The 27466-nt window shown below is 37.9% G+C and overlaps 1 protein-coding gene across 3 annotated transcripts in view; it reads left to right on the top strand.

Moving 5' to 3' along the window:
• The window catches only part of DCP2 (decapping mRNA 2), a 48748-nt gene extending 25066 nt beyond the window's left edge, over positions 1-23682 (top strand). For 2 of the 3 annotated variants that reach the window (XM_020901086.2, XM_020901087.2), the window contains 7 exons: positions 11164-11316; positions 11427-11539; positions 11634-11741; positions 14512-14650; positions 17122-17232; positions 21569-21620; positions 23268-23682. In XM_020901086.2, coding sequence (XP_020756745.1) covers positions 11164-11316; positions 11427-11539; positions 11634-11741; positions 14512-14650; positions 17122-17232; positions 21569-21620; positions 23268-23431 — 840 coding nt within the window. In that variant the 3' untranslated portion in view covers positions 23432-23682. The remainder of the gene's footprint in view (positions 1-11163; positions 11317-11426; positions 11540-11633; positions 11742-14511; positions 14651-17121; positions 17233-21568; positions 21621-23267) is intronic. The other variant, XM_070462372.1, reaches the window with a different exon arrangement.
• Positions 23683-27466: the final 3784 nt, after the last annotated feature.

Below are 27466 nucleotides of genomic sequence, written 5' to 3'. Positions count from 1 at the left end.
TTGGGTGCCATTGCCTTCTCCGGACTGAGCGACTAACACTACACTATTTGTATATAATTTGTCCCACCCTCACCTTTCCCCACTGTGTCCACAGTCCCTTCTTTCCTAATGTTTAGTACCATTTTTCTAGATTCCATATATATGCGTTGACATGCATACTTGTTTTTCTCTTTCTGACCTGCTTGACTCTCTAACAGGGTCTAGGTTCATCCACCTCACTGCAGTTGGCTCAAGTTCATTCCTTTATGGTTGAGCAGTACTCAGTTGTAGAAGTGTACCGCAGCTTCTTTATCCATTCATGTGTTGATAGACATCTAGGTTGCTTCCATGTCCTGGCTGTTGTCAGTAGTGCATGTGTATTCTAGCATTGTGGTCTTCTCAGGGTGGGAGTAGTGGCCCACTAGTGGGATTGCTGGGTCATATGGTGATTTTATTCCTGGTGTTTTAAGCGAACTCCATACTGTTTTCCACAGTGACTGTATCAGTTTACATTCCCAACAGTGCAAGAGGGTTCCCTTTTCTCTACACCTTCTCCAACATTTACTGTTGGTAGCTTTTTTTTCTGACTGGTGTGAGGTGGTAATCCCATAGTTTTGGTATGCATTTCTCTAATAATGTGCAGTATTGAGCCTCTCCATGTGTTCACTGGCCATCTGTATGTCTTTGGAGAAATGTCTGTTTGGGTTATTTTTTGACTGTTCTTTTTTTTTTTTTTTTCTGATATTGAACTGTATGAGCTGTTTATATATTTTGGATATTAACCCTTTGTTGGTTTTACTTTTGTTATCTGTACATATAAGTGAGCTATTAAAATTTTTTCCTGGTAAATGCTTGTTGAGCATGAGTACCTAATTTTAGAGGTGAACCAATTTTTATCACTTTCAGAATTAAGAAGTCTTGCATTGTATTATGTTCATTCTAAGCGTGGTTGTACAGGGGTTCAAAGCTGCCTTTGTTAAATTACACTAATGTCCTCATGTTATACCATTTCTTCTCATTATAATTCTTCAGCTCTAGCCATTTTCAGCTATCTGGAGTATCTTTTTCTTCTTGTCGGTCTTATAAACTACTCATCTTTCAAGTCCTAGCCCAGATGTATCCACAGGATAGGACCCTGCCTATGACAACCTTCCAGGGGATCACCCCACCTCACACCTCACACCTCACCTTTGCCCAGGGCTGAGTTGTTGTTCAGTCGCTCACTCGTGTCCCAGCTTTTTGTGACCCCGTGGACTGAAGCCCACTCGGCTCCTCTGTCCTTAGGATATTTCCAGGGAAGAATACTGGAGTGGGTTGCCATTTCCTTCTGCAGGGAATCTTCCTGGACTGGGGATCAAACTGGCGTCTCCTGCATGGGCAGTTGGGACGCCCCTCAGGGCTGAGGTGGGCATTGTGATTCCGTACTCCCATGGCACCCACCTACTTTCTGGCATGTATATCATACTGCAGTTATCATTTCAAGATGGAGCTCTTGACAGAGCAGTACTTGCTTTATTCATTTCTGAAATCAATGCCTAGGGTAGGATAGTCCCTGTCACTTACTAAGCACACAGGATATATTTGAATGAATACACTAAAAACCTTACCATTAATTACATGTTACAAAACCTTACCATTAATTACATGTTACTCTTTAAAATTGTGTTAATGTTATAGTAAGAATAATATAAAGAATAGATCCATCTGTTAATATTTTGCCATGTTTGCTTTATTACTTTTGACACATATAGGTGTATTGCTGGGGTCCAGCCTCGGCAGGATCCAGGGGTACCCTCAGGATGAACGGCGTCGGCGAGAGAGAGAGAGAGAGACAGACAGACAGACCAGACTGGGGGTGTGCAGCAGAGTCTGGCAAATCTTTATTTTTTTTTTACCGTAGCTTTTATATTCTAAGTTAGTACATTTTTAAGGGGAAGATAGTTTAATATTACATCAGCTTATCCTTCATGAAACCAGGGTGTTTTCTGCATACTTCTTTGTGAGAGTCTTGTACATTATCTTCTGGCCTTGGGGCCTATTGACATTTTATGACCTAGGTGAATGCAAAGCTGTTTTCCGTAATCTATTCTTTAATGAACACAAAGGTCAGTCCTTTTGCAGAAGTTATCAGTTAAATTTATCTAAAAGGTTTACCACACAAAGACTCTGCAGCTCCGGTGAGGCAGCCCCTGTTTAGCATTCCTGGTTAAAATGAACAATTCTAAACTCTTATTTTTCTAAATCTTTAACCACTTTTAGAATAATATTTTTGTGTTCTCTAATAGGGCTTCCTCACCCCCCGAAGGGCTCTGTGCCTATTAGGGCCTTTAGTGAGATCAGGTTCTTTATGCTGTTCATGATTAAGGTGTTGTGAGCAGTCATGTGCATTAGTACGCATTTGCCAAGCAGGCTAGAATGCCAGCAAAGGGGTCTAAATTGAAACACTCCTTTCATCCTGGATAATCTTAGGGCATACCGCCGTCCGGGGGACATAATGATTAAAGTTCTAAGTTGATTCTGTTTGGAGAGAGATGGGGAAGGCCGTCTACCTGTGTCACAGAAATTAGGGAGTAGTCTAATATAGCAAGCATCAGAAAGACAGAGATCATCTTTAAGGTGAGCGCCGGGGCAGCTTTTCGAAATCCCCGAAGTCCTGATCTGCCTTGCTCCTCAGGCCTTCTCCTCACGACCTTGTCCTGGGTGGGATCTCGTGTGCTGGCTCCTGGCGGTGTGTGGTTTTACTGTTACTGGTGAATAATTCAGGAGTAAACTGCAGACATACTGTCACTTAACCACTGTTACTGTGTGTATCAATACGTTTAAAGAACTGGGAAGTTTTCTTACATAATCACAGCGTAATTCTCAAATTCAGGAATGGGTTTGATAGGTTCTTTTATCTAACGGATAATTCAATATTCAGATTTACTAGTTAATCCATTTTGGTCCTTTTCTGCAGTTTCCACCCCTTCTTCCATACAGGATCCTTTCCAGGCTCATGCACTGTGTTTGCATTTAATTGTTGTCTTTCAGTCTTTAATCTGAAACAGGCTCTTAGTCCTTCAGTGTTTTTTTGTTAAGCATGTATTCAGTTAGATTCTGTTTGTAACAAATAGGGTCTGCTTACAAAGAACTTAGATTATAAAACTTACTTTTAATTATTATGCAGACTGGTAGGTATTCTAATTTCTGATTATAAGATATTCGAAAAAGAGAGTTAACGAGAATAACTATAAAAATAGAATTAAGAACCATGTAAAAATTACTTTTTAAGCTTTTTCTGTTGGCGGATAAGAGCATAAAATAAACTTAGCAGGTCATTCATTTTTACATATGTACATGCCTGTGAAACCACCGTCCAGGTCAAAGAGTATTTTCAGCACCTCAGAAGATTCTTTGCTGCCCCTTCTGTTTTTTAACTTTGGCTGCGCTGGGTCTTGGCTGTGGCGTGGGCTCCCTGTTGCTATGCGCGGGCGTCCTCTGGTTAGGCGAAGCGCAGCCTCTGGGCTCTCGGGCCTCGGTGGCTGCAGCTCCTGGGCTCTGCAGTGCCAGCTCGGTGGTTGTGGTGCGTGGGCCCAGCTGCCGCGTGTCGTGTGGAACCTTCCCTGACCAGGGGTCCAGCCTGCATTTCCTGCATTCGGAGGCAGATTCCCCACCACTGGACCACCAGGGGAGTCCTGCTGCCCCTTCTAATCAGTGCCTACTTTTCCCACGTTTCCTGGGAGGAACCTCTATTTTGACTTCTATTACCATCGATTATTTTTGCCTGTTCTAAGCTTCATATAATTAGGATTTTGCAATAGCGGTTCTTTGTGTTTTATATCTCTGTCTCAGTGTAATGCTTGTGAGATTCATCTGTGTTATTGTGTATATTAGCAGCTGGTTCTTTTTAATTGCTCTTTGTAATATTGCAGTGTACGAATACACCACAGTTGTTTATCCATTCTCTTATATATTGGATTATATCCAGCTTTTGGCTATTAAGGATAAAACTGGTATAAATATGCTGGTATGTGTCCTTTGAGGAAAGCCTTCATTTCTCTAGGAATGGAATTACTGAGTCGTAGGGAAGTTGCCAGTGGTTTTCCAGGTGGTTGAACCCATTTGCATTCCTACCACCTGCATATGAGAGTTCTTGTTGTCCTTGCCTGCACGTAGAATTACCGACTTTAAAATCTTTATCCCATGTTCATGGATTATGGGAATTAAAATGGTTAGAATGTCATTACTGCCAAAAACCATCTCTAGATTCAGTGTGATCCCCATTAAGATTTAAGTGGCCTTATTTTTACAGAATTAGAAAAAAAAACTAAACTATGTATAGAACCACACAAGACTCTGAATAACCAAAGCAATCCTGAGAAAGAAGAACAAAGTGAAAGGTATCACACTTCCTGCTTTCATGCTACACTATAAAGCTGCAGTCATTAAATGGTATGGCAGTGGTACAAAAACAGATCAGTGAAACAGATCAAAGAATTGAGATCCCAGAAACAAACCCACACGTATATGGTCAACTAATATTTGAAGAGGGAGCCAAGAAAACTCAATGGAAAAAAGAGAGTCTCTTCATTTAATGGTGCTGAGGAAATTGAATATTCCCATGTAAAAGAATGAAACTAGACCCCTATCTTACACCACTCACAGAAGTTAGCTTGAAGGGGGTACATGACTTTAATGTAAGACTTGAAACCATGAAACTTCTAGAAGAAAACAGAATAAAAACTCCTTAATGTGGCTCTTGGCAATGATTTTTTGAATATGACACCAAAAGCACAAGCACCAAAATAAGCGAGACCATGTTGATCCAAAAACAAGAAAAAGAACCAATAAAGTAGAAAGCCTGTAGAAGGGGAGAAAGTACTCGCAGACCATATAGTTGTAAGGAGTTAATGTCTAAACATGTGTAATAAGAGCTTATACAACTTAGTAGCAAATAATTCAATTAAAAAATTGGCAAAAGACCTGAATATACATTTTTCCAAAGAAGATAGAGAAATAGCTAATAAGTATGTGAAAAGATGCTCCTCATCACTAGATTATTAAGCAAATACAAATGAAAACCGTAGTGAGATATCCCTCATGCCTGTTAGAATAGCTGCCTTCAAAAAGACAGATGAATGTGGAGAAAAGGGGTCCCTTGTTCACTGTTGGTAGGATTGTAAACTGATAGAGCCACTATGGAAAATTCTATGGAGGGGCCTCAAAAAATTAAAATAGAACAACCATATGATTCCCCAGTTCCACTTCTGAGAATATATCCAGAGGAAATGAAAATGCTAACTTGAAAAGATACACAGTCTTATGTTCATAATAGCATTGTTTTTAACAGCCAAGGCATGGAAACCACCTAAGGGTTCATTGACAGATGAGTTGCTAGAGAAGATGTGGTCTGCATCTACACAGTGGGGAACATTTCAGTTGTTAGAAAAAGAATCCTGCCATGTGCACTGTGGATGGGCATTGAGGGCATTATGCAGAGTGAAATAAGTCAGATAAAGATGGATTCTGTAGTCTCCCTTTTATGTGGAATCTGAAAAGCAAAACTCAGAAGGAGAGATCAGATTTGTGGTTCTCAGAGGTTTTGTGTGTGTGTGTATATGTGTAAAAGAATTACAGGAACATGGTCAAGAGTTAGAAGATAAATAAGCACTAGGGATGTAATGTACAGCATGATGACTAGTTAGCACTACTGTGTGATGCATATGAAGAGTGCAGAGACTTAAGGGTTCTCATTACAAGAAAAAAATGTATTTTTTTCTTATTCTTTTTATTGTACTTAGATGATCCATATCAGCTGAACTTAAGAGTAACCATTTCACAATATGTATAAGTCAAACCATTATGCTGTATACGTCAAACTTTTGCAGTGATATATGTCAATTATATCTCAGTAAAACTGGGGGAAAAATTTATGGTCATTTCTCAATATATGCAGAACATTATTATGTTGTGTACCTGAAGCTAATATAATGTAATATATTATATCTCATTTAAAAAAATTTTTAGCCATTATTAGGGGGATGTAATGGTCTATCATTGTGTTTTTTCATATTTCCCTGAAGTTTAATGATGTTGGCCACGTTGTCATATTCTTATTGGCCATTTGAATGTCCTCTATTATACAGTACCAACTTACATGTTACTTTTTTTTTTAGGTTGGTTTACTTGTCTTGTGGATATATAGGACTTCTTAATGTAGTCTGGATTTGAGTATATTGTGAATGTCTTCTGGTTTATGACTTCTCTTTTGACTTTCCTAATGGAGACTTTGATGAAGAAAAACAATTTTATGTCACTGATATGTAAACTTTTAGGTAAACCAGTTCTAATTTCTAAAGTTATAACTCTAATACCCAACCAGATTGATTTATAATAAAAACCATTTTTAAGTTATGTCTCAAGCAGTAGAGTAGGGTAGACCTTACTTTCACAGAAAAGGAAAACCAAAGTATTAATATCTGGACTTTAATGGGAACATTCAGGTAACATACGTGAGTTGTGAAATAAATCCACGATTGTTAGTTTAATTATATCGTATTATGTATACAAATGGACTTCCCTGGTGGCTCAGACGGTAAAGAATTTGTTTGCAATGAGGGAGACGTGGGTTTGATCCCTGGGTTGGGAACATCCCCTGGAGGAGGGCAGGGCAACCCACTCCAGCCTGGAGAATCCCCACAGCCAGAGGAGCCTGAAGGGCTAAAGTCCATGGGGTTATAAAAGAGTCGGACAACACTGAGTGACTGAGCACACAGCACATGTATGTAAATGTTAAATTAAGATCTGGGGAAGTGTGAAACTACAAAGTATCTTATCACTGAGCCTTCTGGATTTTATTCTGGAAAAGATGTATAGTTTTGGTTTAGGACAAGAACGCTCTTTTTTGGTAATACATAGGTATGTCTGTTCCCACTCTTGTCATTTCTGGAAGTAGGAAATACAAATAATGTCTCTTTGTTCTGAATACCATAGAGCAGTTTCAAGTGAGTATATTCACCTAGTACTTAAAATTAGAAAAAAGTTTAGCATAATTGGCAGTATACAGAAATGAGTTAGGTGTTGTGGAAGAGCTTAAATTGTGACTTACAGCTACACATATCTGAGAGAAATATAGATGTGCCCTTATCGAAGGAGGTAGAAAGATGTACCTAAACCAACAAGAGAAGGAGGGAAGAGACAAAAAGAATGGACACAAATAACTGCTCCACACCGTTACCTTGTAAGATGTTCAGGCCTGTGCATGTTTTATGGTCTTCTGTGCCACTGATTGGGTAGGTGCTGAAACTAGAGGGAAGAGGAGGAACTCCAGCGTAAAAAGTGCACACTGGTTTCTAGTCAGTAAGGAACCATAGCCTTTTTCATTTGAGGGTGAATTGGGAAAGGACCTTGCCAGAGAACATAAGTGTTATCTGAAGGAGAACATGTAAGGCTAGAAGAGACTAATGCTTTTACTTTTTATTGGGGTATAACTGATCTACAGCGTTGTGCCTTTCCGGTATACAGCAAAGTGAATCTGCTACATAAACACGTCTAGCCGCTCTTCTTCAGGTTCTTTTCCCGTATGCGCCATCAGAGAGTACTGAGTGGAGTTCACTGTGCTCTGTGGTAGGTCCTGGTTACCTGTTCCATGTTTAGCAGTGTGTCTTGTCAATCCAATCTTGCAGTGAATCACCCCCCCCCCCCCCAGTGGTTTTTTAAGGCCCAGGATTTTAATCAGATTAAGCATGGCTTCTCTGGTTGAAGGAGAAGATGAGGGTTAGCTGTAACACTTTATTCCAAGGAACTGAGGTTCCTTGTCTTGGCAATCCTTGAGGCACTATGAGGAAGGGCAGTTTTAGATCCACTAAACAGTTCAGAATGATCTCTGTTTCCAAAGCAAACTATTCAGTCTCAACAGAAATCCAAGTCTGTGCCCCAAACTGTAATGCTGAGAAGCTGAAGTTGAACGGTTCTGTGAAGACCTACAAGACTTTCTAGAACTAACACCCAAAAAAGATGTCCTTTTCATTATAGGGGACTGGAATGCAAAAGTAGGAAGTCAAGAAATACCTGGAGTAACAGGCAAATTTGGCCTTGGAGTACAAAATGAAGCAGGGCAAAGGCTAATAGAGTTTTGCCAAGAGAATGCACTGATCATAGCAAACACCCTCTTCCAACAACACAAGAGAAGACTCTACACATGGACATCACCAGATGGTCAACACTGAAATCAGATTGATTATATTCTTTGCAGCCAAAGATGGAGAAGCTCTATACAGTCAGCAAAAACAAGACCAGCGAGCTGACTGTGGCTCAGATCATGAACTCCTTATTGCCAAATTCAGACTTAAATTGAAGAAAGTAGGGAAAACCACTAGACCATTCAGGTATGACCTAAATCAAATCTCTTATGATTATACAGTGAAAGTGAGAAATAGATTTAAGGGACTAGATCTGATAGAGTGCCTGATGAACTATGGATGGAGGTTTGTGACATTGTACAGGAGACAGGGATCAAGACCATCCCCAAGAAAAAGAAATGCAAAAAAGCAAAATGGCTGTCTGAGGAGGTCTTACAAATAGCTGTGAAAAGAAGAGAAGCAAAAGGCAAAGGAGAAAAAGAAAGATATACCCATTTGAACACAGAGTTCCAAAGAATAGCAAGGAGAGATAAGAAAGCCTTCCTCAGTGATCAGTGCAAAGAAATGGAGGAAAATAATAGAATGGGAAAGATTAGAGATCTCTTCAAGAAAACTAGAGATACCAAGGGAACATTTCATGCAAAGATGGACTCAATAAAAGGACAGAAATGGTATGGACCTAACAGAAGCAGAAGATATTAAGAAGAGGTGGCAAGAATACACAGAAGAACTGTACAAAAAAGATCTTCATGACCCAGATAATCACGATGGTGTGATCACTCACACTCACCTAGAGCCAGACATCCTGGAATGTGAAGTCAAGTGGGCCTTAGGAAGCATCACTACAAACAAAGCTAGTGGAGGTGATGGAATTCCAGTTGAGCTATTTCAAATCCTGAAAGATGATGCTGTGAAAGTGCTGCACTCAGTATGCCAGCAAATTTGGAAAACTCAGCAGTGGCCACAGGACTGAAAAAGTCAGTTTTCATTCCAGTCCTTAAGAAAGGCAATACCAAAGAATGCTCAAACTACTGCACAGTTGCACTCATCTCACATGCTAGTAAAGTAATGCTCAAAATTCTCCAAGCCAGGCTTCAGCAGTATGTGAACCGTGAACTTCCAGATGTTCAAGCTGGTTTAGAAAAGGCAGAGGAACCAGAGATCAAATTGCCAACATCTGCTGGATCATAGAAAAAGCAAGAGAGTTCCAGAAAACATCTATTTCTGCTTTATTGACTACGCCAAAGCCTTTGACTATGTGGATCACAACAAACTGTGGAAAATTCTGAAAGAGATGGGAATACCAGACCACCTGACCTGCCTCTTGAGAAACCTGTGTGCAGATCAGGAAGCAACAGTTAGAACTGGACATGAACAACAGACTGGTTCCAAATAGGAAAAAGAGTATGTAAAGGCTGTATATTGTCACTGTGCTTATTTAACTTATATGCAGAGTACCTCATGAAAAACGCTGGGCTGGATGAAGCACAAGCTGGAATCAAGATTGCCGGGAGAAATATCAATAACCTCAGATATGCAGATGACACCACCCTTAAGGCAGAAAGTGAAGAAGAACTAAAGAGCCTCTTGATGAAAGTGAAAGAGGAGAGTGAAAAAGTTGGCTTAAAGCTCAATATTCAGAAAACAAAGATCATGGCATCTGTCCCATCACTTCATGGCAAATAGATGGAGAAACAGTGGAAACAGTGGCAGACTTTATTTTTTTGGGCTCCAAAATCACTGCAGATGGTGACTGCAGCTAACTACACCCTGGGCACAAAGGTGGTTGTAGCTATTTTCTTGGAATCTGTCCATTGAAATATTAGTATTAATCCCAGTTAAACATTCATGTTTGAAGAATGGTTTTCTTTGTATAAGACATTTTTCATTCTGTAGCTTGGTTATACACGTACTTTTGTGGTTACTGTGAATTAAATCCATATGAGGTTCATATTATTCCCACGGAGTGGGAACGACTGATGTATTCTAACATCTTAAGGGTTTTGCACCCAATTATAGAGTGTGTCTGTGTGTGCGTGCGTGCATGTGCGTACACACTTGCGCGTGCGTGTACACACTTGCGCAGGGGATTGTTTTCCCCACACCAGTGAACAGGTTTTGGATATCAACTGCATGACTTACATTTCAGCTCAGTTCTGACACCTTCTGCCTGGAGGTAGCGTCACATTCCAGAGGTGAAGGACTCTGTCCCATAAGACCATTCTTGGCTTCAGATACCAGTTGCGAGGTCCAGGTTGTCACTTCTGCTTTTGAGCCCCCTCTTTGCATTTGATTAGTTTTTGCTAAAGTGATTCATAGGATTCAGAAACGTTTTTCTTATTAAGTTTTCCAGTTTATTACAGAAAAGGGATATAACTCAGGAATAACTAGATGGAAGACATAAATACTTAGGGTGCAAGGTACAGAAAAAGTGAGGAACTTTCTTGCTGTCTTCTCTGGCACCACTATCCCCAAATCTACATGTGTTTTTCAAACCAGAAACACCCCTTTTTGCTTTTTATGGGGTTGACTGAGTTTATTTCCTGGAGGTGGGGGGGAGGGGCCCATTGAGTTTCAGCGCTCTTGATCACCTGGCAACCAAGTTAATTCCCGAAGTGGACTCCAGAAGTCACATAATTAACAGGATGTAAAGATACTTTTGGGCTGCTCTTGTGGCTCAACTGGTAAAGAATCTGCCCACAATGAGGGAGACCTAGATAAAAAGCAGAGATACTTTTGCTTTTATCATTTAAGACATTCCAGCCGTTTCAGGAGCTCTTATACCAGAAGAGGGGACAGTTACCAAATATATATTATTGTAAATCACATGTTTCCCTTTATTGAACAGCTGAAAAGACTTAGGCTTAGATGTGTGAGGAGGTTTTTCCATAGAGACACAGCAAGAGCTAGACCCTGAAATACTGTGATTTTTTTTACCTAGTGTTTTTATGTCTTTAATTGCCTGGATATTTCTGAATTTTTGACTTTGAAATAAGCAAATATTAATGGACTGAAGGTCTAACAGCCAAACTTGAAAATCATCATCCAGATTTATTATTTCCAGGTCTTTGAAGAAACTGGTTTTGATATTAAAGATTATATTTGTAAGGATGATTACATTGAACTTCGGATCAATGATCAGCTTGCTCGTTTGTACATCATTCCAGGAATTCCGAAAGATACAAAATTTAACCCAAAAACCAGAAGAGAAATCCGGGTATGTAATTAAGAAGAATTTTCAGGTTGCTTGATGGTGTCTAATTAAAAATGATGCTAGAAATTGCTTTTAGAAATTCCTTGATAATAACTAATTTTCTTGTGTTTCAGAATATTGAGTGGTTCTCCATTGAGAAATTGCCTTGCCATAGAAATGATATGACCCCAAAATCCAAACTTGGTTTGGCACCAAACAAATTTTTTATGGCCATTCCTTTTATCAGGTATGTTTGTATTTTTTAAAATATGAAACTTCACAATTCTGATAGTTTCTTTACATAGCCAAGTTTTAAAAGTGAATTCTTAATGTCTCCATAGACCATTAAGGGACTGGCTTTCTCGAAGATTTGGAGATTCCTCAGATAGTGACAATGGATTTTCCTCAGCTGGTAGCACACCAGCTAAACCCACTGTGGAAAAATTGAGGTAAAGAAACAGATGTGTTGGGTTCTGATTTTTTGGTCTTTTTTAATACATTAGTAGCATTTTGCTTACAAAGTCTGCAGAGGTGTTGGCTTCCTTTTATAGGTACTATTTTGTTACTAGTCTCACAGATAATAGACATTTTAAAGGGGTAGTTTTTGGATGAGAGGTTAATTGAAGTTACAAAGGAGCTTCAGGCATATTTTAAAATAGTATACACAAGAGAGTGTCAGCTTTTTAGATGTATAGTTAGAGTATGAGGAAAAGAAAATAGTTTTTTCTCTCTCTGTATGTATTCATAGTGCTTGTTCTGTGTTCTCATATCTTTACTTTAGAAATAACTGTGTTTCTGTATGTGGTTGAATGTCTGTTTCTGTGAGGAGGAGATGAGGGTGCTGATGTATAGTTTGTTCAGAGAGGCAGCGCTGTGAAGACTTGGGCTCGCACCTTTTCTTTCCCTAGCCTAGACTGTCTGTTATAAGGAGTGAGTATTACATGGATAAGAACTGCAAAGAGCATTTTCTTGTTTGGGACTTAATTGTATCCAAGTCACAATTATAGAGTAGGTCAGTAATTTTCTGAAGTTCAGTTCAGTCACGCAGTCCTATCTGACTCTTTGCGACCCCCATGGACTGCAGCATTCCAGGCTTCCCTGTCCATCACCAACTCCCGGAGTTTACTCAAACTCATGTCCATTGAGTCAGTGATGCCATCCAACCATCTCATCCTCTGTCATCCCCTTCTCCTCCCGCCTTCAATCTTTCCCAGCATCAGGGTCTTTTCAAATAAGTCAGCTCTTTGCATCAGGTGGCCAAAGTATTGGAGTTCCACCGTCACCGTCAGTCCTTTCAATATAATTTTCTGAAATAAGTATATGTATTTGCCTTGTTAGGTTCAGAGAGAGTTGCTTTCTAAATTTTCCCTAATTTAGATGCTTTGTTTTAATCCTGGAGCTTTAAAAGTAAACAATAGGAGTAAAGCATACCTACAGTCAATATTTTTTAGATACATAGGTAATATTCCATTTTAGTTGGATTTTATGAGGACAGGAGATTGGATTAAATGCCTTGAAAGTCATTTGTGCCTTTCAGAATCTGTGACTATAATCACCAAAGTATTTACTACTAGATATAACTGAAGCAGAAAAAAGAAAAAACAGGAATGTAGTCATGATTTTAAAAACCCAATCATTATTATAAAGTTATGAAATAGTGATAGTGTTTGAAAAGAAAATGTGTCACTGTTTAAGAATCTGTCACCCATACTGATATGATACGATTCCCACATCTTTCAGTCGGTATTAGGGTTTGTGATCCTAGAGAATGGAATAAGGAAATAATGAAACAACTTCTCAAACAAATTTCAGGTTTCTCAGGCAGGATGATGTCTCTTTTTAGCATATAGACTAACTCTAATGGTGTGTTGGAGGAATTACTTGAATTTTGTCTAAAGAAAGAGAGCCTGCAATTTAATTACAATTTTTAAATGGAAAAGGGGACAGATTCTGAAATATTTAGAAACAATCTTACTATAATATGGACCTTGGGATCAGCGACTCTGGACCATATTAATATATGTAAGTGGTACTATAGAATACAATTTATCTTTACTACAAATTATTACAGTTGATTTCTTTGGTATAAGTATTTGAGATTGCATCTTTATTTAATATGCTTATCTATCATTTTGAACTCCTTAATTTCCTTGGAAGAAAAGCTGTGACAAATCTAGACAGAGTATTAAAAAGCAGAGGCATCACTTTGCTGACAAAGGTCTGTATAGTCAAAGCTATGGTTTTTCCAGTAGTCATGTATAGATATGAGAGTTGGACCATAAAGAAGGCTGAGTGCCGAAGAATTGATGCTTTTGAACTGTGGTGTTGGAGAAGACTCTTGAGAGTCCCTTGGACTACAAGGAGATCCAACCAGTCTTAAAGGAAATCAACCAGGAATATTCGTTGGATGGACTGATGCTGAAGCTCCAGTACTTTGGCCACCTGATGTGTGGAGCTGACTCATTGGAAAAGACCCTGCTGCTGGGAAAGATGGAGAGCAAGAGGAGAAGGGGTTGACAGAGGATGAGATGGTTAGATGGCATCATTGAGTTGGACATGACTTAGCGACTGAACAACAACAACACAGCTCAGTTTCTCAGATCTTCCATCATGGAGGGTCCATACTGACCTGTGCAGGGTCAAATTCTACCTAAGCATCCTAGTAAGGAATTGAATTGTCTGCCCTGTTACAAAAATCCACTGACACATGTCTATGTAGAATAGCTTTACTTATTGGCTTCATTACTAAATTTACTAAATTTGTGAAAGAGTTGTTTCCTTCAGGTTCTTTTCCGTTGTTGTTCGGCCAGGCTGCGAGGCTCGCAGGATCTTAGTTCTTCTTCCATGGCTTGAACCTGAGTCCCCTGCAGCGGAAATGCAGGGTTCTAACCACTGGGCTGCCAGCAGATTTGCCAGGTTTTTAAAAGTACAGTCATTTATAGGAGGAGGTGGTATCAACAATTTAGAAAAGTTTGGGACTAAAAATAACAGATTATCACCCCATTCAAGAAATGTGGAGTGGTAGGCATTCTGGGTTCTGGCAGTAAAGCAGTAGACAAAGTCGATAAGAATCCTCTGCCCTTGTGGAATTTAAACTCCAGTGAGGGGAGACAGTGAATAAAGTAACATTTATAGTCTGTTAGATAAACTCTCAAGGTTTGGGAAGAAGTATCAGTAAAAATTTTCTGATATTATTTTTATTTTTAAATCTTGTTATAGTCGAACCAAATTCCGCCACAGTCAGCAGTTATTTCCTGAAGGTTCTCCTGGTGACCAGTGGGTAAAGCACCGGCAGCCCCTGCAGCATAAACCATATAATAATCACCACGCTGAAATGTCTGATCTTTTAAAGGCAAAGGTGAGTGGTAATGCAGTTAAAGATTTTCATTAACTTAAGATCATTTGACTTTGAAATGCATCTGAGTTGAGGCATTGCATATTAACAGTTGTAGAGCTCTGAGTTGTTCATCCAAGGCACCTGTGTTTCTGAGTTGTTACTTGAAGCTGGGATGAGACTCCTAACTTTTATAGCTTTGGTATTAATCCAGTGTAGTAAGGAATATGAATTACCAGTAACATCTGATTTTGGTAAATACACTACCAGTGAAAGGTTCATTCTGTGTCATTCTTCAGTGTTTGATTATATCATAGTTTATTTATCCATTCTAATTAGTGAACATGTTGTTTCACTTGGGGCTTCTACAAATCATACTGCTAGGAATATTTCTGTACATGTATTTTGATGAACATACACAGTTCTTCTGAGTAGATAGAATTGTTGGAGCAGTGCATATGCCTATGTTCTTAAGTATATACTGCAAACAATGTTCTAAAGTACTTTGTATCCTCTGCAAAATATTTGAGAGTTCCATTTGTTCCATATCCTTACTGATCTTTGGTATTACCTGTCTGTTACTTTAACCATCTATTTGGGTACCACTCTTTACTTCTCTTCTTTTACACATACACTGGGTTCATCAGAATTTAAAACTTCTGTGCTTGAATAGTCACTGTCACAAGAGAAAAAACACCCATGGAATGGGAGAGTTTGTAAATCACATATCTAAGGGGTTTATATCCAGGATATATGGAGACTTCCTATAGCTCAACAACAGCAAAGAAGAAACAATTAAAAAATGAGTACACAACAACTTGAATAGACTTTTATTGAAAGAAGACATTTACATGGTCAGTAAGCACATGAAAAAAATGCCCAGTTTTGAAGTAATAAAAATGTAGTAAAAAATGGAAAATACTGAGTTGACAAGAATGTAAAACAGTTGGAAGCCTTGTGTATTGCAGGTGGGAATGTAGAATGGTGCAGCTGCCATTGGTAGCTTGGTGGCTCCTCAAAAGGTCACATAGAATTACCATGCGACCCAGCGGCTCTACCCCTCGGTTCATGCTCAGAAGAATGGAGAGCAGGGACTCGGAGAGAGCTTACATACCAGTGTTCACAGTAGTGCTGTTCATGGTAGCCAGAAGGTGGAAGCGACCTACATGTGTGTCAAAAGATTAATCGATAAACAAAGTCAACATACAGTGAATATTATTTGGCCTTTAAAAGGAGTGAAATTACACATATGTGCTACAACATGGATGAACCTCACACACAAAAGGACAAATACTATATGATTCCACTAATTAATTTGAGATTACCAGAGCTGAGAGACAGGAAAAAATGGAAATATTTAATAGACAAAGTTCTGCTTCAGTGATGGAAAAGTTCTGGAGATGGATACTGGTGGTGGTTGCACAACTTTTTGACTGTACTTAACTGTCACTGAACTGTCCATTTAAAAGTGGTTCAGGTGGTAAGTTTTATGTATATGGTACACAGTAGAAAAGTAAATATCAAAAAGAATGGAATGAAATGGAGTTAAAGGTATCTGCTAACATGAGCCTCTGAAAGCTATTTCCCTTCCTTTCTTTAAGTTATTGTTTTCAAGCTATTTTAGGAACTACTTAATTTTTTCTGTAGGTAGATAGGATGTACATAATGTATTTATTGTAAAATAATAAAATTATTCTTTTCACTGTTTTAGCTAGTTCTCTTAAATAACTGTTTTTAAGATCTTTAAGGCCAAATTAATGTTTAAAAACTGTTTTAAGTTAAAGTTAGAATTATTTGCAAGAAAATTAAATTAACTCATGTTTAAGCAATATAATAAGAAGATGTCAACTACTGCATGTTTAGATTTTAGGTCTAAATTTAGGGATTAAAAGTGAAAGTGAAATTCTCTCAGTTGTGTCCAGCTGTTTGTGACTGCTTGGACTGTCCATGGGGATTCTCCAGGCCAGAATCCCAGAGTGGGTAGCTGTTCCCTTCTCCAGGGAATCTTTCCAACCCAGGGATTGAACCTAGGTCTCCCACATTGCAGGCAGATTCTTTACCATCTGAGCCAAACCAGTCTTATTTATTATTTTATATAAAAAGATTATTAATTTAAAAAATTCCTATTAATTAATAGTTTACAGCAGGTTTTAGGGTAACAGTGATCACATCTGGTGTTTGTTTCCTGCTCTAAGGACTGAAGTCAGCGTGCCTCAGTGTTCCTTCACAGAGAGATTTTCTTTGATAGTCATAAGGTTTTCAAAGTTGTTCCTAGGGAACATTGTATTTGCTATTTCGTATCTTTTGAGGATTCTTGTTCTGTGAAGCTCTCTATAATGAAAGATGTTGATAGTGGTTCTTCGATGTTTTAGGAAGATTTTGGGGGGCTTTGCTGAACTCTGATTGAACCAGCTCAATATATTCATAGGGGTATATTGTTTTATTCTGTTACATTGTGCTGTACGTTTACATTTTATGTCTTATTGGAAAAACAGAATCAAAGTATAAGGGGAAATGGCAGAAAACAGTATCAAGATTCACCTAATCAAAAGAAGAGAACGAACGGGACACACGGCCAGCCAGCCAAGCAGCAGAGTCCCCTGGCGGTAAGAGTCAACAGTGCTCGTGCTAAGGCAGTTCTTGCTGTTTAGGATGGGGCAGGGGCGTTGTCACGGCATTTTGAATTGCTTTATTGACAGGATTTTTATGAATCTGTGTGTGTGCTGTTCACCCACTGAGAAATCTCTGCCTACTCTCGATTATAGATTTGTCGTATTGATTCAGTTGTGCATCTGATCTTTACTTTTTTATGTGGGTATTTGTTTATCTGTTTGTTTATGATTTTTAGCATTAATTTTTATTGGTGTATAGTTGATTTACAAAGTTGTGTTAGTTTCAGGTGAAAAAGTAGATCAGTTAAACATATATCCACTCTAGATTCTCTTTTTGTATAGGTCAAAAAACAGCACTGAGGAGAGTTCTCTGTGCTGTTCTGTAGATTCTTATTAATTATCAATATGTGGGTATTTAGACTTATTTTAATACGTTGGGAACAGTGTTAGTCAACTGTGCTTTCTAGAGAAGTCCTAGGTATTCTCTCTATTTTTTCTAAATAGTGTCTGTATTATTTTAATGAAGTTAAAAGTTTGGAATAGCTTCACAGTGTATTTTATTTTTCTTCAAATTGATAGAATTCAGAAAATGAAAACCAAAACACTCACAGCCAATGCCATAGTCATTAGACTAGGCTGATGGACAGAAACCTGTAAGACATTTATTTCCATTCTTTTAGTCTGTGTTTCAGAAAGTAATTCATAACTGATAAGCTTCCTTGCTTAACTTTTCCATAAGTCCTGGTATTTCTATGTTGAATTTTTTAATATTGTAGGTTTACCTGTTTTTCCTTCTTTAACAGTGGGTAATAATAGTAATTTCAGATACTTAGCAAGAGTATTTTCCCTGAATTCCTGGGTGCTGTTGACTTAAGCCGGAGTGTTTTGATTCCACAAGCAAGCACAAGTTAAATGTTTAATGCTGGACTACTTGCTGTCTGTTACTGCACGCCACTCCAGTAGAAATAGTGACAAGTACAAAGAAGACAGTCTTAATAGATGGTCAGAAAGCTTTTAATCTAATTCAGCATCTGTCTCTAACAAAAGCTGAACAGATTAAAATGATAGCATTGTACCTCAATATAATAAAAGCTATATATGACAAACCTACAGCAAACATTATCCTCAGTGGTGAAAAATTGAAAGCATTTCCCCTAAAATCAGGAACAAGACAAGGGTGCCCACTCTCACCACTACTATTCAACATAGTTTTGGAAGTGTTGGCCACAGCAATCAGAGCAGAAAAAGAAAAGGAATCCAGATAGGAAAAGAAGAAGTGAAACTCTCACTGTTTGCAGATGACATGATCCTCTACATAGAAAACTGTAAAGACTCTACCAGAAAATTACTAGAGCTAATCAATGAATATAGTAAAGTTGCAGGATATAAAATTCACACACAGAAATCCCTTGCATTCCTATACAATAACAATGAGAAAACAGAAAGAAATTAAGGAAACAATACTATTCACCATTGCAACAAAAAGAATAAAATACTTAGGCGTATATCTACCTAAAGAAACAAAAGACCTATACATAGAAAACTATAAAACACTGATGAAAGAAATCGAAGAGGACACAGATAGATGGAGAAATATACCGTGTTCATGGATTGGAAGATCAGTATTGTGAAAATGAGTATACTACCCAAAGCAATCTATAGATTCAGTGCAATTCCTATCAAGCTACCAACAGTATTCTTCATGGAACTAGAACAAATTCGCAATTTGTATGGAAATACAAAAAAACTTTGAATAGCCAAAGTAATCTTGAGAAAGAAGAATGGAACTGGAGGAATCAACCTGCCTGACTTCAGGCTCTACTACAAAGCCACAGTCATCAAGGCAGTATGGTACTGGCACAAAGACAGAAATATAGATCAATGGAACAAAATAGAAAGCCCAGAGATAAATCCACGTACCTATGGACACCTTATCTTCAACAAAGGAGGCAAGAATATATAATGGAGAGAAGACAACCTCTGTAACAAGTGGTGCTGGGAAAACTGGTCAACCACTTGTAAAAGAATGAAACTAGAACACCATACACAAAAATAAACTCAAAATGGATTAAAGATCTAAATGTAAGACCAGAAACTATAAAACTCCTAGAGGAAAATATAGGCAAAACACTCTCCGACATAAATCACAGCAAGATCCTCTATGACCCACCTCCCAGAATATTGGAAATAAAAGCAAAAATAAACAAATGGGACCTAATGAAACTTAAAAGCTTTTGCACAACAAAGGAAACTATAAGCAAGGTGAAAAGACAGCCTTCAGAATGGGAGAAAATAATAGCAAATGAAGAAACAGACAAAGGATTAATCTCAAAAATATACAAGCAACTCCTGCAGCTCAATTCCAGAAAAATAAATGACCCAATCAAAAAATGGGCCAAAGATCTAAACAGACATTTCTCCAAAGAAGACATACAAATGGCTAACAAACACATGAAAAGATGCTCAATATCACTCATTATCAGAGAAATGCAAATCAAAACCTCAGTGAGGTACCATTACACACCAAGTCAGAATGGCTGCTATCCAAAAGTCTACAAGCAATAAATGCTGGAGAGGGTGTGGAGAAAAGGAAACCCTCTTACATTGTTGGTGGGAATGCAAATTAATACAGCCACTATGGAGAACAGTGTGGAGATTTCTTAAAAAACTGGAAATAGAACTGCCATATGACCCAGCAATCCCACTCCTGGGCATACACACTGAGGAAACCAGATCTGAAAGAGACACGTGCACCCCAATGTTCATCGCAGCACTGTTTATAATAGCCAGGACATGGAAGCAACCTAGATGCCCATCAGCAGATGAATGGATAAGGAAGCTGTGGTACATATACACCATGGAATATTACTCATCCATTAAAAAGAATACACTTGAATCAATTCTGAGATGGATGAAACTGGAGCCCATTATACAAAGTGAAGTAAGCCGGAAAGATAAAGACCAATACAGTATACTAATGCATAGGTATGGAATTTAAAAAGATGGTAATGATAACCCTATATGCAAAACAGAAAAAGAGACACAGATGTACAGAACAGGCTTTTAGACTTCTGGGAGAAGGCGAGGATGGGATGTTCTGAGAGAACAGCATTGAAACAAGTATACTATCAAGGGTGAAACAGATCACCAGCCCAGGTTAGATGCATGAGACAAGTGCTCAGGGCTGGTGCACTGGGAAGACCCAGAGGGATGGGATGGAGAGGGAGGGGGGATCGGGATGGGGAACACATGTAAATCCATGGCTGATTCATGTCAAGGTATGGCAAAAACCACTACAATATTGTAAAGTAATTAGCCTCCAACTAATAAAAATAAATGAAAAAAAAAATGATAGTATTGTGTAAATGTTAATTCTCCTCAGATTAATATATAGATTTAATTCAGTACCAGTCAAAATCCTTTTTGGTTTTTTGGGGGCAACTTCACAAATGACTAGTGTTTGTCTGGGAGAACTTGAATAAGTTTTTAAAAAGTTCTTAAAGTTAATGATGAGGACAAGTATATGAAGAACTTAAAAGGAAAAGCTAAAAGTGATTGATTAACATATAAATATGTAGTTCAAGAAAGTAAATTAAAATGGGATGCCACTTTTCCCCATTAGATTGGCAAAGATGAAAAGATACCCAGTTATGTATTGCTGAATATATTGAGAATACTCAGAAGTTAATAATTGGTACAACCTTGTAGAGAGTAGTTTGGCTGTATTGAAAGTGATTTCCTTACCATGTTTCCCTAGAACATAGAGTGTTCATCCTGTTGCTCTTAAATTATCAAAACATGGAAACAGTCTAAAAATCTAAGAAGATATTAACTGTAATATCGTAGATAAATGCCATAGACTACCATGTAGTCATTAAAAGTGTTGGTGTAGATTTGTATTAATTTTTTGATTTGTGTTTATTGAAAAAGGGATATATTCATAGTGTATTACATTTAAAAAGTCAGTTGTAGAATAGCATATACTATGGATAATTCTGTTACATAATTATATGAAAGTATATTCACACATATCTTCATGGAAAAAAAGTGGAAAGATGTACTGTAATGTTAATTATCTCCAAGTTGAAAAATTTAATAAATAATTTTCTTTTTTCCCCCTGGTGTTTCTATATTGTACATATAATCAAGAACTGAAAGCAGTTTTAGGCTTAAAAAAATTACTTAAAATTGCCAATGCTGAGTGGGGATGGTGATTATATTCCTGGTTTAATTTTCTTCCTGAGAAATTTGATAATGTATCTCCTTATTTATATCAATAATAAGTGAAATAACTGGATATGGTATGTTGTATGTTTGTGTTTTTTAATAGAAATGTGAAAAAAAACTTCATCCACGAAAACTTCAGGATACTTTTGAAACAGGCAAGTCATTTTTTTTTTTTTTTTTTTAATTTCTTCCAGTTGGGATTCAGCTTGGTTTTGAAGTAAACTTGATTTAAGTAGTGTGTGATGAACTGTGATAGATAAGCTGAGTTGCATACGATCTGTAGAAAGTTCACTTATGCGGTCAAGTTCTCTAAACAGGAAACTGGCTAAAAATAAAAATAAATTTATTTAAATGATCAAGATGAAATGATTTGTCCTTTCAGTATCCTGTTACTTTAGTGAATGTCAGACGTTGATGCTCTGTGTGAATATTGTAAACGAATAAATAGTTGCTTAATGGTTAGACGGTGAGTAGACCCAATTAATAGTGGGGAGAGAGCTCACTTCAGAAGGGAACTGTTCCCCCTCGTTGGAGCTAATGACCCACGTGTTAAGGTGGCACCAAGGATATCTTCCCTAAGATGATGGTTGGCTCTTCTCCATGCTCAGTTATGAAAAGGAGGTGTGTGATTTGATTCGGAAAGTAATGGTGAGGAATGTAGAAAGCGCTTTGTAAATCTGATTTCATAGGTGTCATTCGGAAGTACAGTAGGCTGTTTTTTTCTTAGGTGCTAATTTGTATGGTATGAAATTCCCCATGCATTAGATAAGCATTTATTTACCATCTAGATTTAAGGCTTTCATCTAGAATGCTCCTTAATAATTGAGAAGCATTATAATCATACTTTCTTCCTTGCATTACTGTTTATGATTTAAGCAAGATGGAAGCTATTTTAAAAAGAGATGCTTTAACCCTGTTTTGGGCAATTAAGGTTGTCCTCTTAGTAGGACTTCTCTGGCCACCGTAGGTGGTGTGGACATGATAGGCTGATAGTTGAATTAATATAACTTCAGAAACCACTTATTTCACAAAATCTTTAAAAAGCCATATGTTTAGGAGCATTAAAGAAGGCACACTATAATAATGTATACCCAATTCAGTTGGGCATGATACAAAAATTTTGAGTTGTCTTGAGAAAGAAGTATGAAAGGAGTTATTGCTTTGGGAAACCTCACATCAGACTTTATTTCTACCTCAGCCTCTTGATGTCTACTCCAAACCCTGCTTTCCTCATCAGGGTCCTGTTCTACTTAGGCGGGGGTGGGGGCAAGCCCTGATAAGTTGGAGTTTTGTTGCACAGTGAGTTTGAAAATCTGGATTTTTCTTTAGGTTGATTTTTTTCTCTGAAGATGTGGTGACCATCAGCTTTATGTTTCTAGAATTGGAATCTGTACACATCTTATATTGTAATTATAATCTTTATAATGTTTACATTTTGATCTCTGTCAAGAAGCTCCCATGTTGACAAAATATAAATACAGATGGTGAATAAAGGTATGCCCACTTTTTTTTACCAGCTGAGCCACAAAGGAAGCACAAGATATGCCCATTTTTGAAAGCAGGTGAATATTAAGGATCTTAAAGACAGATTAAGATCTTGAATATTTATTGGAATAAGAATAGATTGGAAATTCACTTTGAATATCAGTTTAGGGAAAGGAAAATATTTTGGTGGTTCTACATAGGTTAGATTTAGAGTGTGGGGAGGTGAATATATGCTGCATGTGAATTCCTTCAAAACAAAAGGTGAAGGGCAGGATTTGATTTCTTAACTGAGCTTATTTGTTTTGCTTTCTAAGCAGATGCTGTGTATGACTCACCTTATTCCGGTGAAGACCAGTTGCTGGAACATGCCGAGGGCCAGTCTGTGGCGTGTAATGGACACTGCAAGTTCCCCTTTTCATCCCGAGCTTTTTTGAGTTTCAAGTTTGACCATAATGCTATAATGAAAATCTTGGACCTTTGATAGCAGCAAATATGGAAGTCTCCAAATCAGAGACTTGTTGCATTTGAGTGGGTGTCTCTTTGAGCCTTACCTTTCTCAGGTGTTTTAAAGAAATGCAGGGAGACGATGTTTCTGAAGAGATGTTCTCTGTGCAGAAGAGAGAAGATTAGAAAGAAACATGAATTTGCACTGTAAATGTGGTTATGACTTTTTATACACATGTACCTTTTCAGTGTTTGGCTAATGAATTTAAGTTGCTTTTTATGAGGGCATTTTTTTCTGTGATTGTGGTTTTTATCTTGTATTCTGGTCACAAAAATAGCATTTGAGTCATCATTAAGTAGCCGGGTTAATGGGAATGCTCCATCTTCCCACTGCAGTGATTGTGATACTAGTTTCCTATACTGAAAACTTTAAAAGAAACTTAAAATACACAATTATTACATGAATACAAGACCCGAAATGTCACAGAAGTCAAGATTGCAGGTCATCTGCTTTGGTGGCATTTTGCACATTTCTATGCTTCTAATAGCTTAGGTTCGCTAACCTTCCTTGCTAGGAGTTTTGTTGAAAGGTTTCACTTAGAGTCAGAATCTGCTATATAACATGTTCAAGATGAACTCATGGCACTTGGTTAAAGCACAGAGTCCTCAGCCTGGGGAGGGGCTTGAGCTGGTGCTGGAGAGCTGCGGCTCTGGTTCTGAGTCGTGCCGTGTGCTCACGCTGGGCTCGGAGGCTGTGGGGAGAGGACGGCTGGGGGAGAGCGCGGGGCCGGGGCCCCGAGACTGTGCTGTCACAGCTGCAGCGTCCCACCCAGCCCCTCGGGTCGTGTGGTTTTGTTCTCGTGCGACTCGACTCTGTTACAGCTGTGTAAATACGTATGGAGTACCGACATTACTAGGTTCCACATTGCATCTCAGTGTTGTTGATCTCTTGAAACGGATGCTGTTTTAGGTTCCCACTTGCAGTAGTAGCAGAGACTGACATACTTGGTAGCGTACTGAAGCCTCTGGACGATGGAGTGAAAAGGGAAGGGTGTGCAGTTTACCCAAATACTGATAAAGCATCGCACTAGGGGAGGAGCAGAACAGGGCAGCAACATGTGTGATTCACTCCTAGGAATGTATTGTGCTCCTTTAGGATTCTTAAATCCAAATAAGGATGGCAGTGCCCATTTAGAGAAGGAGTTTAGCTATGTAAAGCTATGGACAATCACCAGGGCTTTAAGGGGGCTTTAGTGTTTGGGCTGCTTCTGACCTCATTGAAGGTGTTTCTTCGGGGGTGGGGGGAGAGTGTTAGCATATGCGTGCATACGCGTCTGTCATATGGGTTTTAAAAATCTATTTTACATGTGGTATCCACAAAATATATCTCTGCTTGTAAATTTTATTGTGGAAATCTTGATTCTGTATAGATAGTCTATTTAATAGGGTTTCTATTTAACCCTGTGGGACTTTCAAAATAAGTGCTGTTGTAAGGAGTTCACTTGCTTTTTCTTTGCTTTAGATTTTCAATGGCTTGATTTTAAAGGAGAAAGTCTATTTATGAATAAAAGTGTCACCATCTTGGTGCTAAGCAGGATAATTCAGTTTTAGCAGTGTGTTAGAACTAGGTTATCCACTGTCCTGCATCTTTTAATGTGACAAATTGGTGAATCCTTCTGTGACCTTTTAAAAATGCATTTTAAGATTGCTTTGGAAGCTCTTAACTGTTCTAAGAATACAGCAGCTTTGCTTTGGTCTCCTTGAGCCATATTTATAGTTGGTCCCAGCATTCCAGGTTTCTGTTCTTAATGGAGTGAAACTTAGTTTGTCTGGCAGGTGAGTCGTTTTCACTCATTTACTGCCGTCTGGAAACCATTTAATTTTTTGTGATTTTGAATGTGTTTTTTTCTGTTTAAGTGAGTGCTTTGGTCAGTCTTTTCTGGTGCCTTGAGTTGGAATTTTCAGCTCTTGACACTAAAGCAGAAGAGATTAGTTACCAGAAATATGGCCTCTAATGGTGTTGAGCCTTTTCAAGAACCAACAGATTATTTCTTTTCGATTATGTTAGTTTGGTTAAATATTGCTATTGGGCTGCTTCATTTAATGCACTGTGGGTGGGACAAAATAAGGGTGTTGTTGGGATGGTAATTTTGGTATTGAGGCTTTTAGCTCTCTTTACAGTTTGAGATTTAAAAAATGTTAAAAGATGAGTTAAAATTTATTTGTGTGATGTGACTTAACTATGCAGAAAAATGTATAAGTTGGATGTACCTATTTTATGTACATCTGCTATACTTCTTCCCTCGAACCTGTATATTAGATTCTCAGTGTTCAGCTTACCTTGAAAAGGGCCATGCTTAGCACAGAACTAGATTTCTTGATTGAGAAATTTTAGCATGGTTTGAAGAAATCAAGTGATAGATAAGGGAGTGTGCTGAATATGCAATACCTTACTTCTGTGTGCTGCATTTTAAGAAGCTAGATGAGAATAGCAGTTGTGTTGGCTTCAATTACAGATTATGTCTTTGAGAGAAATATGTCTGTTGAACCCACTTTTTCAGTATTCTTAGTTCCAAGGTTCAGTGTACTGTGAATCTTTTTATTTTTTTAAATTTCCTAGGTGCTTTTATGTATAATGATTTGTAAGATGTTCAATGAATTGTTTTTGTACTTAACCATTATAATCTAGAAGATAGAATTATGGTTTATATGCTTTCACAAGTTTTTGTTCAGAACTAGCAAATGAATGGTTTTAAGATTTCAAAGTGGTGTTCTGAGACATGAGCATTTGGAGACATCTGAGATCCTACTAGAGCTTTTGTAGCATGGGTGAAATTTGGTTGAAGATGTTTGAAAGTGAAGTTGGATTTTCATGGTTATGAAAAGGTGAGTTTCCTATGCTGTAAAGGAATGGTGGTCACTGCTTGCTGCTTTGAACTTGGATTATTTTTCCATTAAGTATCAATTAGTAAGTACAAATGAAGATGTATAGCAATATTAATTTTACGCTATGAGATTGGGTTGGTATTGTCTTTTAAGTCTTTAGTGATTTGTGTGTTAATATAAAAATACTCCTCAAGTCTAAGTGAATGGCATCCTTCCATAAGGAGGATTAAATTCTTCTATAAAACTTAATACATTGTGGTAGTCTTAGAAAATTTCAGGTCTGAGTGCATGTATGCATTAAAAAAAATTAAAAACATTTCATTACCTTTTCCCTTGCTTTTTTTTTTGTTTGTTTCCAACAGTTAACTTGAACAGTAAGGAGCAAAATCAGTTAAAAAATTAGACTTTTTAACAGTTATTTTTCTTACTATGATAATATCTCTTGGCTTTTTATCTTTATCTTTGTACCAGTGGCCCTCTGAGCTACGTGCTCAGAGATTTTTGTCTTGATTGACGTCCATTGTGTCTTTGTATTCTCTGAGGCAGTACAGTATTTTCTTTGCATATTAATCATAGTTAAAAGGTCAGAGTCATTAACATTTTCTGATTGAAGAAAAATTAGGTGTTACCTAGCAATTTTGAATTAGGTATTTTCTAGCCTGGGGAAGGGACTCGCATGTATTCCTGTAATGTTAAAGATAAACAAGACAAACTCGCTCTGTCTGAAGTTATCAATCTACTTTATGTTTTAAGTACCTGTCTCTAGGTAAATGGGTGTTAGTTAAATAAGTTTTGTTAAACTTTATCCTAGGTAGTTTGGTGAAGCCTTGAGTTCCTCATTATGTACTAGACTTTAAAATCAGTTTGTACAGTTGCCAAAAATTGTAAAAATGAGATTATGATGGACTTTCTCAGCATCTTTTTGTTCTTAGAATTGAGTTGTTTTTGAAGTTTCTCCACCTCTGTCATGAAGAAGGCAGATTACAGATGGACAGTATAGGCTCTGTCTCGTGCTTTTGGAGCAAATTCTGGATATCAGTTTCAGAAAATATGAAAGGTTTATTGTTATAGGGTAAAAAGTGCCCGGAAGGAGGAAGATAGCTATAGTTACTGGGCAAGGAAAACAGAAGGCAGAGATTTTAGAAGATAAAATCAGTTCTCAAGTGCTGTATGATGCATGAGGCCA

The sequence above is a fragment of the Odocoileus virginianus genome, unplaced genomic scaffold (genome assembly GCF_023699985.2).
Source record: "Odocoileus virginianus isolate 20LAN1187 ecotype Illinois unplaced genomic scaffold, Ovbor_1.2 Unplaced_Scaffold_3, whole genome shotgun sequence".
NCBI classification, from domain to species: Eukaryota; Metazoa; Chordata; class Mammalia; order Artiodactyla; family Cervidae; genus Odocoileus; species Odocoileus virginianus.
This window is presented reverse-complemented; position numbering and strand designations above follow the sequence as displayed.